The sequence below is a fragment of the Hippopotamus amphibius genome, chromosome 12 (genome assembly GCF_030028045.1).
Source record: "Hippopotamus amphibius kiboko isolate mHipAmp2 chromosome 12, mHipAmp2.hap2, whole genome shotgun sequence".
Lineage (NCBI taxonomy): Eukaryota > Metazoa > Chordata > Mammalia > Artiodactyla > Hippopotamidae > Hippopotamus > Hippopotamus amphibius.
In genome coordinates, this window is record NC_080197.1 from 74413128 (window position 1) to 74426284 (window position 13157).

Genomic DNA, 13157 nt, shown 5'->3' on the forward strand with positions numbered 1-13157 from the left:
GCCATTTGCAGAGACGTGGATAGACCTAGAGACTGTCATCCAGAATGAAGTAAATCAGAAAGAGAAAAACAAATTTTGTATAATATCACTTATATGTGGAATCTAGAAAAATGGTACAGACGACCTCATTTGCAAAGCAGAAATAGAGACACAGATGTAAAGAACAAACTTACAGATACCAAGGGGGGAAGGGAAGGGGGAGTGGGATGAATTGGGGGATTGGGATGATATATATATATATACTACTATGCATAAAATAGGTAACTAATGAGAACCTACTGTATAGCACAGGGAACTCTACTCGATTCTCTGTGATAACCTAACTGGGAAGGAAATCTAAAAAAGAGGGGATATGTGTATATGTATAACTGATTCATTTTGATGTACAGCAGAAACTAATAAAACATTGTAAAGCAACTATACTCCAATAAAAATTAATAAAAATAAATAAATTCTCTGTCAGGTAACTCTAATAGCTGAATACCCTGGGAAATTCTTTCTCCTCTTTTTCCTCTTGGTTTTCCATGAGATCTCTTTTATATAAGTATTTTTTAAAGACAGACATTGTAGATTAAAAATTATAGCATTCCTTCAGAAAGGATTTTATTATGCTTCCTCCATTTAGAGATAGATTTAGGGATAGAACATCTTATTAAACTCATTCTTAGTACAATGCTTGGCTTGAAACAGGAATTTTGGCATTGTCAGAAGCAGAACTCTCCATGGAGACGGTGAACTCTAAACGTATAACTTCACTGCTATGCTACAGTTTTCATCTCAGACCCCTTCATTAGGTCGTTATTTAGCTTACTTTAATTTCTTGTTTTTCAACCTTACCAACCCACTGATCATTGCTGTTTCTGCAGGAAACCAGACCCAAATGCTGCCCCAGTGCAACAACTCTGTGTCTGAACCAGCAGGCTCCGCAGCCTCAGAGGAGAGCGCCGCCAACTGCTCAGGTGAGGGTCCCACAGGACCAGAGGACCCTTCTCATTCCGTGTCAGGGCCCCATTGTCCCATTTCTCTCTCCTTAGACAGCAGACAGCTCCGCCTGGTGGACGGGGGCAGTCACTGCGCCGGGAGAGTGGAGATCCTTCACCAGGGCTCCTGGGGCACCATCTGTGATGACAGCTGGGACCTGGACGATGCCCACGTGGTGTGCAGGCAGCTGGGCTGTGGAGAAGCCCTCAATGCCACGGGGTCTGCTCACTTTGGGGAGGGATCAGGGCCCATCTGGCTGGACGACCTGAAGTGCACCGGAAATGAGTCCCACGTGTGGAGGTGCCCTTCCCGGGGCTGGGGGCGGCACGACTGCAGACACAAGGAAGATGCAGGGGTCATCTGCTCAGGTTTGCGCTGCACACTGTCCACAGGCTGGGGGAGGGGGTGGGATGGGTGGGGACCCTGAGTGTAGGGAGTCTGAGCCCTGAGGGAGAGTTGCTGAAAGGGCCACAGAAGGAAGCTTCCTTCCGTGGAGTTTGTTTTCCAGCAGATGTAAAGATTAGGTGCTCTCACTTCCTCCCGCAGCAGCTGAGATTCTGGTCCTTTCTTCTCAGCAATATTTCCTGGCAGAGCCATTTCTTACAGTTTCCACTTGAAAACAGGGCTCTCTCTTAAGTTGCATATGGTACAAAAATCTTAAGCCCATGGTACTAGTTTCCGTTTGCTCCCGTAACAAATTACCACATAGTTAATGGTTTAAAACAACATGTATTTATTGCCTCACAGTTCTGTAGGTTAGATGTCCAACAGGGATCTCACTGGGCTAAAATCAAGGTTTCAGCAGGGCCACACCACTTCTGAGGCTCTGGGAAGAATTCGTTCCTTGTCTCTTCAAGCTTCTGGAAAATGCCTGCTTTCCTTGGCTCATAGCCACCTTCATTCACCATCAGACCAGCAGTGCTGCGTGTCTCTAACTGTTACCCACAGTCACATCTCCCTCTAGCCAGAGCCAGGAAGGGTATTCCACTTTTAAGGATAGTGGGTCTAAGGATGTGATTAGACTGGGCTCTTGTGGTTAACCCACAATATTCCAGCTTAATCTCACCATCCCAAGGTTTTTATCTTAATCACATCTGTAAAGTCCCTTTTGCCAGGTAAGGTAACATATTCACAGGTTCCAGGGATTGGGATGTGGACATCTGTGGGTCTATTATTCTGCCTACCTCCCCAATATCCACACCACATCCCTTTCACATACTCATTTAGAGGTTTTGTCGGGAAGCAGGATTCAGCTCCCCCTCCCTGCAGGTGCCTAGGACAGTGTTCCTCTCTGTTCATGTCCCTGTATATCATTGTGGTAGAAATAGAAAGACAAACACAAATGGGCCAGATCAGGTTAAAAGGAGACAGATTTCAGTCTTGTTATCTAGTGGGTATCTCCTCAGCTGGGTCAGGGATGAGTGTCACAATTTCTGGGAGAGAGGAAAACCCAGAGCACTGAGTGGAGGGCTCACCCTGTCCTGTTTCCTCCCTTTCAATTTCAGAGTTCCTGGCCCTCAGGATGGTGAGCGAGGACCAGGAGTGTGCTGGGTGGCTGGAAGTTTTCTACAACGGGACCTGGGGCAGTGTCTGCCGCAGCCCCATGGAAGACATCACCGTGTCTATCATCTGCAGACAGCTTGGCTGTGGGGACAGTGGAACCCTCAACTCTTCTGTTGCTTTTAGGGAAGGTTCTAGACCCCGGTGGGTAGATTTAATCCAGTGCCGGAAAACTGATACCTCTCTCTGGCAGTGTCCTTCTGACCCTTGGAAATACAGTTCATGTTCTTCAAAGGAGGAAGCCTATATCTCCTGTGCAGGTGACTTACTGTCTGTTTCTATGTGTCTGTCCCAACCCTGTAGGCTGTTATCAGTGAGATTTTATATTTTAAAATCTAAGTGATGAGTTTAAGTTGAGTTTACAAAATGAAGTTTGGATAGAGCTAATTTACTCCACATGTTCCAACCTAGTTTTTTTAGAAATTTTAATTAAGATGTAATTGACAGGACTTCCTAGGTGGCGCAGTGGTAAAGAATCCACCTGCCAATGCAGGGGACACGGGTTCGAGCCCTGCCCTGGGAAGATTCCACATGTCACGGAGCAACTAAGCCCATGCGCCACAACTATTGAGCCTGTGCTCTAGAGCCCGTGAGCCACAACTACTGAGCCCATGTGCCGCAACTATTGAAGCCCACATGCCTAGGGCCCGTGCTCCACAGCAAGGGAAGCCACTACAGTGAGGAGCCTGCGCACCACAGTGAAGAGTATCTCCCACTCTCAGCAGCTGGAGAACGCCCGTGTGCAGCAATGAAGACCCAATGCAGCCAATAAATAAATAAAATAATTTAAACAAATAAATAAATTTATTAAAAAAGATGTAATTGACATAACATTATACTATTTCACATGTATGACATAATGCTTCTATATTTGTAGATACTAGCAAATGATCACCACAATAAGGCTAGTAATACCATCACCATACATAGTTACAAGTTTTTTTTCTTATACGATGAGAATGTTTAAGATGTTTTTCTCACTACCTTTCAAGTAGACGATACAATATTCACTACAGTCACCATGCTGTTTGTTACATCCCCATGACTTATTAATTTTATAACTTAATACCTTTTGATTACATTCATCCATTTTGTCCACACCAACTCCCCACCTCTGGCAGCCATTAAACTGCTCTCTGCATCTCTGAACTTGTTTTTTGTTTTGTGAGATCATATGGTATTTTTCTTGCTCTGTTTGATTTATTTCACTTAGCATAATGCCCGTAAGATCCATCCATGTTGTTGCAAATGGCAAGATTTCCTTCTTTTTTATGGCTGGATATATATACATATCACGTTTTCTTTATCCATTCATCAGTCAGTGAAGACTTACATTGTTTGGCTATTGTAAATAATGCTGCATTGAACATTGGGTTGCACACATCTTTTCAAGTTAGTGTTTTCATTTCCTTCAGATAAATACCCAAAAGTGAAATTGCTAAATCATATGGCAGTTCTATTTTTAATCTTTGAGGAACCTCAATACTGTTTGCCATAGGGGCTGCACCAACTTACCTTCCCCCCAACTGTGCACAAGCTTTCCCTTCTCTCCATATTCTCACCATCTCTTGTTATTTCTTGTCTTTTTGATAAAAGCCATTCTAGGGGATATGAGATGATATCTCATTGTGGTTTTAATTTGCATTTCCCTGATGATTAATAATGTTAAGCAGCTTTTCATGTACTATTGGCCAATTGTATGTCTTCTTTTAAAAAACATCTATTCAGGTTCTCTGCCTGTTTTTACATCAGATTGTTTGGGGGGTTTGTTTATTTTGTTTTGTTTTGTTTTGTTTTGTATTTGTTTTTGTTTTGCTATTGAGTTGTATGAGTTCTTTATGCATTTTGGATATTAACTCTTATCAGAAATATAATTTGCAAATATTTTCTCCAGTTCCACAGGTTGCCTTTTCATTTTGTACATGATTTCCTTTATTGTGCAGAAGCTTTTTAGTTTTATGTAGTCCCACCTGCTTATTTTTGCTCTTGTTGCCTTTGCTTTTGGCATTGAATCCAAAAAATTATCATGAAGACTAATGTCAAGGATCCTTTTTTTTTTTTTTTCCTATTTTGTCTTCTAGGAGTTTTATGGCTTCAGGACTTATGATCAAGTCTTTAATCTATTTGGAGTTAATTTTTGTGAATAGTGTAAGATAGTGGCCCAATTTCCTTCTTTTGCATGTAGCTGCCCAGTTTTCTCAACACCATTTGTTGAAAAGACTGTCCTTTCCTCATTGTATATTCTTGGCTCCTTTGTCAAAAATTAATTGACCAAAGTTGGGTTTATTTCTGGGCTATTCCATTCCATTGATCTCTGAGTCCATTTTTACACCAATAGCATACTGTTTTGATTAATAGCTCTGTAATATAGTTTGAAATCAGGAAGCACGACACCTCTAGCATTGTTCTTTCTCAAGATTGCTTTGGCTATTCAGGGTCTTTTGTGGTTCCATGCAAATTTTAGGATTGTTTGTTCTGTATCTGTGAAAAATTTCATTGGAGTTTTGATAAGGATTGCAGTGAATCTGCAGTTGCTTTGAGTAGTATGGGCATGTTAATAATATTAGGTCTTCCAATCCATGAGCACAGAATATCTTTCCATTTATTTGTGTCTTCTTCAATATCTTTCATCAATGTCTTATAGTTTTCAGTGTACAGGTCTTTCACCTCCTTGGTTAAATTTATTCCTAGATCTTTTATTCTTTTGGTGCAATTGTAAATATAATTGTTTTCTTAATTTCTTCTTATGGCAATTTGTTGTTAGTGTATAGAAATGCAACTGATTTTTGTATATAAATTTTACATCCTGCAACTTTACTCAGTTTATTAGTTCTAACAGTTTTTGGTGAAGTCTTTAGGGTTTATATCTATCTATCTTACATAATCTGCAAGTAGTGTCAGTTTTGCCTGTTTCTTTCAGATTTGGATGCCATTATTTTCTTTTTCTTGCCTGCTTTTCTCTGGGACTAGGAATACCAAAACTATGTTGAATAAAAGTAGTGGCAGTGTGTTTGTCTTGTGTTTGATCTTAGAGGAAAATCTTTCAGTTTTTTACAGTAAAGTATGATGTTATCTGTGGACTTCTCACATGACCTTTATTATCTTGAGGTGTGATCCCTCTATACCTGCTTTGTAAAGAGTTTTTATCATAAATGGATGCTGCATTTTGTCAAATGTTTTTCCTGCATCTATTGAGAGGATACGATTTTTTACCTTCATTTTGTTTATTTGGTATATCACATTTATTAATTTGTGGTTGTTGAACCATCCTTTCACCCTTGGAACAAATCTCACTTGATCATGGTGTATGACCCTCTTAATGTATTGTTGAATTCAGTTTTCTAATATTTTGTTGAAGATTTTTGTGTCTATATTTATCAGGGTATTAGCCTGTAATTTTCTTTTCTTGTGGTGTCCTTGTCTGGTTTTGATATCAGAATAATCTTGGCCTCATGAAATGAATTTGGAAATGTTCCTTTCTTTGTTTCAGTAAGAGTTTGAGAAGGCTCCAGCACTTAATACCACTACATTGCAAATTGCAATTTCAACAATAAATGTTGAATGAAATAAATAAATGTTGGTGGGGTGACAAATATTCAAACCAAAGCACCTTAATTCCTTCAATAGTTCTCTCTCTTTGTTTTGCTCTCTCTCTCTCTCCCCCACTCACGAAAACACACACAGCCCATTCAGGTATATCTTGAATGATATGCTGGGAGTTGCCTGAAATCCATAGCTGAGAGAATGTGGTGGTAGATATTTCAAAAGCAGAGGTTCACTCCCTTCCTTGCCTCTCTTTCCTCATCTCTTTGTGTTTTTCATTTGAAGGCCAAGATGTATTAAACTATTAGACTTTTTATTGACGATAGTTTTCCTACAATTAAACACCATGAAGTGGGAAGTGGTAAAGTCTCTGACCCTGAAAGCAAGTAACCACCTCACAGAGGTCCTGCCATCATTTTCTCAAAGGTTCTCTGCATAGAGTGGGTAGAAGATTTGATAGGATGATCTGGAAGGGATATACACATTTTGATGTTTTTTGACAGGTACCATTTACACTTCTATTTTCTTGTACTGCTTTGAACTTATGTGTATTTTGTTCAGTTTCAATTCTTTTGTGTATTTTTTATTTGTTATTTCTGCATCTTCTCAATACAAATTATTTTCAGTATGTTTTTTTTTTTCCTATGGCAATATGTTTTTGTTTATTTTGTTTATTTTTTCTTCAGATCTTTATTGGAGTGTAATTGCTTTACAATGTTGTGTTAGTTTCTGCTGTACAGCAAAGTGAATCAGCTGTATTTATACATATATCCCCATATCCCCTCCCTCTTGAGCCTTCCTCCCACCCTCCCTATCCCACCCCTCTAGTTTATTTGACTCTATTACAGATACTTCTGTCTTACTCAGTAGCTATGTATCCACCTATCTTCTCTGAATTCTACTTGTTTTATCCTGTATATTCCCTTTTTTAAGAACTTCCTTTTACAACAGTTGTCTTTGCTTGCCCACATGTCATACTGAATAATAGGTAAGAGTAGCTTTAATCTATCTAATAATTTTCCATTAAAATTATATAAGTGAGATTTTGAGTATAAATTAATTCTGTGCTTATGGGTTAATTATTTTTAATATGAACTATTTATTATCATAAACCATTACCATTAATTTATATTTGGTTTACTATTTTAAAGGAATTCTATTTCACTTAGTTTTACTCATCTATTCATTCATTTGATAAACATTTATCAAGCCGCATCATGGTATTCAGAGAAAGTTCTTCATACGTACTTGTTGAATCAGTGCATACAATGTGCCAGGCACTGTCCTAGTAGCAGAAACACAGGGTGAATAAGATAAGCAAGGTCCTTCCTCTAGTGGAGCTTTCATTCAGGGGTGTGTGTATGTGTACATTTATAGATGTCTGTGTTTATACTTGTGGTGGGATGTGGAGAGTGATAAACAAGTAAATATTTAAAGTTATTTCAGCTGGTGATAAGATCCAATGAATGTCTCAGCTCAATAAATTATGAAGACTGTATTTTTACTTGTCACTTGGATTGAGCCAAGGACCATAGATAATCTTGTTTTGGGGAAGAGACCACCCCAAGCTGTCCCTGATCCCCATCATTTGCTTCTGCAGGAAGGCGACCCAAGAGCTGTCCAACTGCTGCCCCCTGCACAGGTATGTCAGCCCCTCCTGCCTCCCTGTGATTCCCAGGGGCTCCTTTCTTCCCACCAGGTGCAGTAACAGGTGGTACTGCTGTCTTTTCAGACAGAGACAAGATCCGACTCAGGGGAGGAGACAGCGTGTGCTCAGGGCGGGTGGAGGTCTGGCACAGCAGCTCCTGGGGCACAGTGTGTGATGACTCCTGGAGCCTGGCAGAGGCCGAGGTGGTGTGTCAGCAGCTGGGCTGTGGCCATGCGCTGGAAGCCATGCGGGATGCAGCGTTTGGCCCTGGAAATGGGAGCATCTGGCTGGACGAGGTGCAGTGCGGGGGCTGGGAATCCTCCCTGTGGGACTGTGCTGCGGAGCCCTGGGGGCAGAGCGACTGCAAGCATGAGGAGGATGCTGGTGTGAGGTGCTCTGGTGAGTGGAGGACCAGGTTTGGGGCTAGGACTGAAGGAGGTGTGAGTTTGTAACCAGAAACATTTCCTGGACTAACCTGCTATTTTGTGCTCTGGCTCCAGGAAAGGCTATTGCCTGATTTCCTGGGATCTAGGAGAGAACGATATGCCAATGATGATAGGTATAACCCTATGGCTTTTTCAGGCCAAGTCAGTACAGTGATCAATTCTTCTTTTCTTCTCTCCAGGTGAGAGGACAAAAGTTCCCCACACCCGTGGAAGTAAGTGGTTCTGCTGCTTTGAGCCGTGTGATACAGGAAACTCCCATATTTTCAGGGACCTGCACTATGGATCTTCATATTTCTGACAAAATTGTCAGTATAGAATAGCTTGATGATCAGGTGTTTATGGTCCTATTAAGTAGTGGCAGCTGTAATACTTCAGAGCTTCACCAGTTTTCCTTTTGTAAAAATCTTTTAGAACCAGATTCAGAAGACACTTGATATAGCTCAGGCAAGGACCCGTGTTGATCACATCTGGGGGTTCAGCCAAACCCATTCTATCTGAATGGTGACTTCATGGTCTTGAAGACTCAGAAGTTGACCAGGATAAGAAAGGAGGGTTTCTTCTGGGCTTATCGCCCTCTTAAAACCTCATGACCTTCTCTCCTCAGGCACCACTTCAGGCTCAGCTCCCAACCCTGGCATCTTCTCCCTTCCTGGGATCCTCTGTATCATTCTGGGGGCCCTTCTCTTCCTGGTCCTCATCATCCTGGGGATTCAGCTACACAGATGGAGAGCAGATCACCAAGGTAGGCCTTAGGGATGCTATATGATCTGGAAAGTAGTGGGAAAGGTATTGAGCCTGTTGTGACACCAAGAAAAGTACACATATATTGGTCTCCATCCTCATTACCTGTTAAAATTCCACCTTCTCTATAACAGACATCAAGATTTGAAAGGATGAATCCTTGGTCCTGGGTTGAGTGTAAAATCTTTCAAGAATTATGACTTTCTGTGTGAACAGTGTCAGTGGAAACTGAGTGTGGAATCAAGATCAGGGTCAGGATACTTAGTTCTGTCCCATAAGGCCAAGAAAGGGGCCCTAGCAGCAGAGAGTTTTCTCCAAGGGTGAGCTTTGGAGAGTTCTGAAGGCTTAGTCTGTTGATAAAGGGAATATCTCCAGGGTGAGTCACTAACTCATGCCATTTTCCTAGCCTTATCTGCTTTTGAAGATGCTGTTGATGAAGCCTTATACCAGGAGATCGATGACTTCATAAAACCAAAGAAGGAAGACCTATTGGACAGCCCAAGTAAGTCCCACACCCTTCCCTCTCTTCATGAGCTGGCTATGTGTTATCTTCAGCAGGGACCCAAGCTTACTAACCCAACCTCACACGGAGCTCCAAGCCCTCTCTCTACAAGTCTGAAGCCTCAATACTTCTAAACTATGACATTGGGCCTCCTGCTATGGGAAAGCTTTCTGTTTGTCTGTGATGTTTTTCTTCCTACCAGGTAACCTTTCTGATGACTCAGCAACAAAGCTGCCGTATTACACAGGGGACAATGAGGAGAATGGAGACCCTGACTCTGCCCCAGGTAATAGAGATAGGTCTTCCCTTGGATGGTGGGGATGCAGAAGAGGAATCTTGTCTGAGGAGCTCTTCCTGTGATTAGGATGGGAAGGACTTCTTTTTTCTAGTTCACATTTTTCCCCCTCTCTTGCCCACTCTGTGATCTCAGAAATGAAAAAATCAGACCCAGTTCTCTGTATCCACAGCTACTTCAACTCAGTAACAGACATGTATCTAATGTATTATCAAAGATTTTAAGACTATGTGTTTATTTTTTTAATAACATCTGAAGCTGAAAAATTAAAATTTCTGTGTCTAAAGAGAACATTGTGAACTATGCTTGGATCCAGAGATAGTATGATATTTGAATCATTTCGTGGATTTTATGTATATTGAGACAAAACTATTGATATTGATAAGCCCTAGAATATATGGAGTGATTGCTGCTGGTGCTTATCAACTACCAGAAGCTCTTGTTTATAAGGAGCCTGAGAGAGGAGAACATCCTCCCTGGATCTTCTCCAGATAGTAAAGATGGACAGCTCTGGAGACTAGATCCTAAGGTCAATCAAGGACTAGAAGGGATTGAAACCCAGGTGTCCTGTGATTGGGACTGGTGGGATATCCTGTCTCTGAGTGATAGATGTCCAGGCTTCCCTCTCCCACCAGCTCTGTGTCTCCCAGAGCTTCAGACAGCACGTGGACACCTGGGTTCTCTTGGTCCAGGTTCATCCTCCCCTGCCACTGATATGTGCATATTATGCTACAACTCTGTACCATATGCTTGAAAATAGTACCTGAAACTCAGCACAATAGCTTTTGTTGATGCTTTATGATATGAGAGATCATGTTAGAAACATATGATTGACCTTGATATATTGGAATATTTAGAAGATTTAAGTGATTTCTGAGCACATTGAGATCAAATACATGTCTTTGACACAACCCTGGAATATGCAGTCTATATTTATCTGCTATTTGAATCTCTGCATTAGCAGGGACTTAGGACATCACTTAGTCCAACCCATATTTTGCTATTCCACCTGAGTCCTTGTCTGTTTTCAGAGCCTCCAGGACAGCATATCAACACTGCGGGAAATGGTTATGATGATGTTGATGAGTTACCTATTCCTGTAAATCCTTTCTTCCCTGGGATGAGTGAGCATTATTTTTCCCCAGAGGATGGAGGTGATGCCAGGTATTCCCAGACAGGTGAGTTGACAGCTCAGTAGCCTTACTCCATCATCATGGAGAAGATGAGTTTTGACCCACCAACAGTCAGTTTTTCTTTACTGTCAGAAATGAGAACCATGCAACCAAATGTTTAAAGTTGATTACCCACTATTAATGCAGAATCTGCAATGGCCTTAATTAGAGAGTCACAAAACCTCAGCACTAGAAGGAAACCAAGAGACAATTTTCTCCCACTATTTCAATTGCCAGATGAAGATCCTTAATCCCTAGGACTGGGCTTTCTGCTTTTATGTGGGTATGTGGTCCCTGGGAAGCAGGAGATTGTGGGATTTGGTTGAGCTGTCCCCTGTTGGCATCTGACAGAGGACCTAAAATGTTCTCATGAAGCTTGTAGGTCAGGCTTGATCTGTGATTGACATAAGGAGAAGGCATCTGAGGTGAGCTAAAGAGGTCATCTCCTGCCTCCACTCCTTGAGGAATTCAGAGCAGACTGGTGTGGAAAAGGCATTCAGGTCTCTTTTCTACTCCTTGCCATTTTTGGTCCATCTTTCCAACTGCCAAGGTCAAGATAAGACATTGCAGTGGAGAAGCTGTTTCAGTATGAAGTAGCTCCACCTACCTTGTAGACAAGCGCTGGGTACCCCCAGATATTTTGTGGCTATTTTGTACTAGTCTCCTTCCATCAGAGGATTATGACCTGTCTTTGTGTCACCACTACCCAGATTCTCCTTATTGTTTCAGGCATCTCTCTGAAGTCTCTGAGAGAAGCTGTCAACTATAGCATGGAAGAGAAAGAGTCTTCATTGGTGCTGAGACAAGAAGAGCCTGGGTATGATGATGTTGAGCTTAACACCATGTAGTGCCTCTGTAATATTGTTTCTCAAATCAATGAGAATCCTGTCTTCTTCATAACTGCATAATTTTTCCATGGAACTATGATTAAGGAAATTATTCATAATAAAGACTCAGTCTCACAGACAAATGCTATTCTTTTAAGAATTTAGGTATATTCACCACCACTGACCTTAGAAAATTCAGTGGGTTTTTTTTTTTCTTTTCTTTTAAAAAAAAAAATATTTATTTATTTATTTATTTTGTCAGCTGTGTTGGGTCTTTCTTTGCTGTGCTTGGGCTTTCTTTTAGTTGTGGTGAATGGGGGCTATTCTTCATTGTGGTGCATGGGCTCCTCATTGCTGAGGCTTCCCTTAGTGCGGAGCATGGGCTCTAGGCATGTGGGCTTCAGTAGTTGCAGCACATGGGCTCAATAGTTGTGGTGCATGGGCTTAGTTGCTCGGTGGCACGTGGGATCTTCCTGGAGCAGGGATCGAACCCATGTCCCCTGCATTGGCAGGTGGATTCTCAACCACTGCACCACCTAGGAAGCCCCAGAAAATTCACTCTTCAAATGTGCCCCTCTCCTCAAGTGAAATCTCAGTTGAAAATCAGTGTTTTCGCCTCCCCATGGACTACACTCTTGCCTTCCTTTAGGTACTGAGAAATTCACGTTTTCTTAAATAGCATAAATCTATGAAATCTGGTCCTGAACTAAGTGTTTACTCTTAGAAAGGTAAACTCAGAAACAGGTAACTGAATATTCCAAAATACCCCACACGTCATCTACTAAAACCTAGAAGTGAGGTTAAAAGTGAATGGGAATAGAGAACTCAGAAGTAAGCCCAAACACATATGGGCACCTTATCTTTGACAAAGGAGGTATGAATATACAATGGAAAAAAGACAGCCTCTTCAATAAGTGGTGCTGGGAAAATTGGACAGCTATATGTCAAAGAATGAAATGAGAACACTTCCTAACACCATACACAAAAATAAACTCCAAATGGATTAAAGACCTACATGGAAGGCCAGACACTATAAAACTCCTAGAGGAAAACATAGGCAGAACACTCTATGACATACATCAAAGCAAGATCCTTTTTGACCCACCTCCTAGAATCATGGAAATAAAATCAAGAATAAACAAATGGGACCTCATGAAACTTAACAGCTTTTGCAAAGCAAAAGAAACCATAAACAAGAGTAAAAGGCAACCCTCAGAATGGGAAAAAATAATTGCCTATGAAACAACGGACAAAGGATTAACCTCCAAAATATACAAGCAGCTCATGAAGCTTAACACCAAAAAAGCAAATAACCCAATCCACAAATGGGCGGAAGACCTAAATAGACATTTCTCCAAAGAAGACATACAGATGGCCAACAAACACATGAAAAGATGCTCAACATCACTCATCATCAGAGAAATGCAAGTCAAAGCCACAAT

At 41.3% G+C, this 13157-nt stretch overlaps 1 protein-coding gene across 1 annotated transcript in view; it reads left to right on the forward strand.

The window, feature by feature from the left end:
* The window catches only part of LOC130832891 (antigen WC1.1-like), a 36505-nt gene extending 24769 nt beyond the window's left edge, over positions 1-11736 (forward strand). Inside the window, exons 5-15 of the mRNA XM_057701921.1 lie at positions 867-959; positions 1035-1349; positions 2487-2801; positions 7685-7726; positions 7817-8131; positions 8358-8390; positions 8783-8920; positions 9326-9421; positions 9624-9707; positions 10748-10894; positions 11618-11736. Of these exons, the coding sequence (XP_057557904.1) occupies positions 867-959; positions 1035-1349; positions 2487-2801; positions 7685-7726; positions 7817-8131; positions 8358-8390; positions 8783-8920; positions 9326-9421; positions 9624-9707; positions 10748-10894; positions 11618-11736 (1697 nt within the window). The remainder of the gene's footprint in view (positions 1-866; positions 960-1034; positions 1350-2486; positions 2802-7684; positions 7727-7816; positions 8132-8357; positions 8391-8782; positions 8921-9325; positions 9422-9623; positions 9708-10747; positions 10895-11617) is intronic.
* The last annotated feature ends 1421 nt before the right edge of the window (positions 11737-13157 follow it).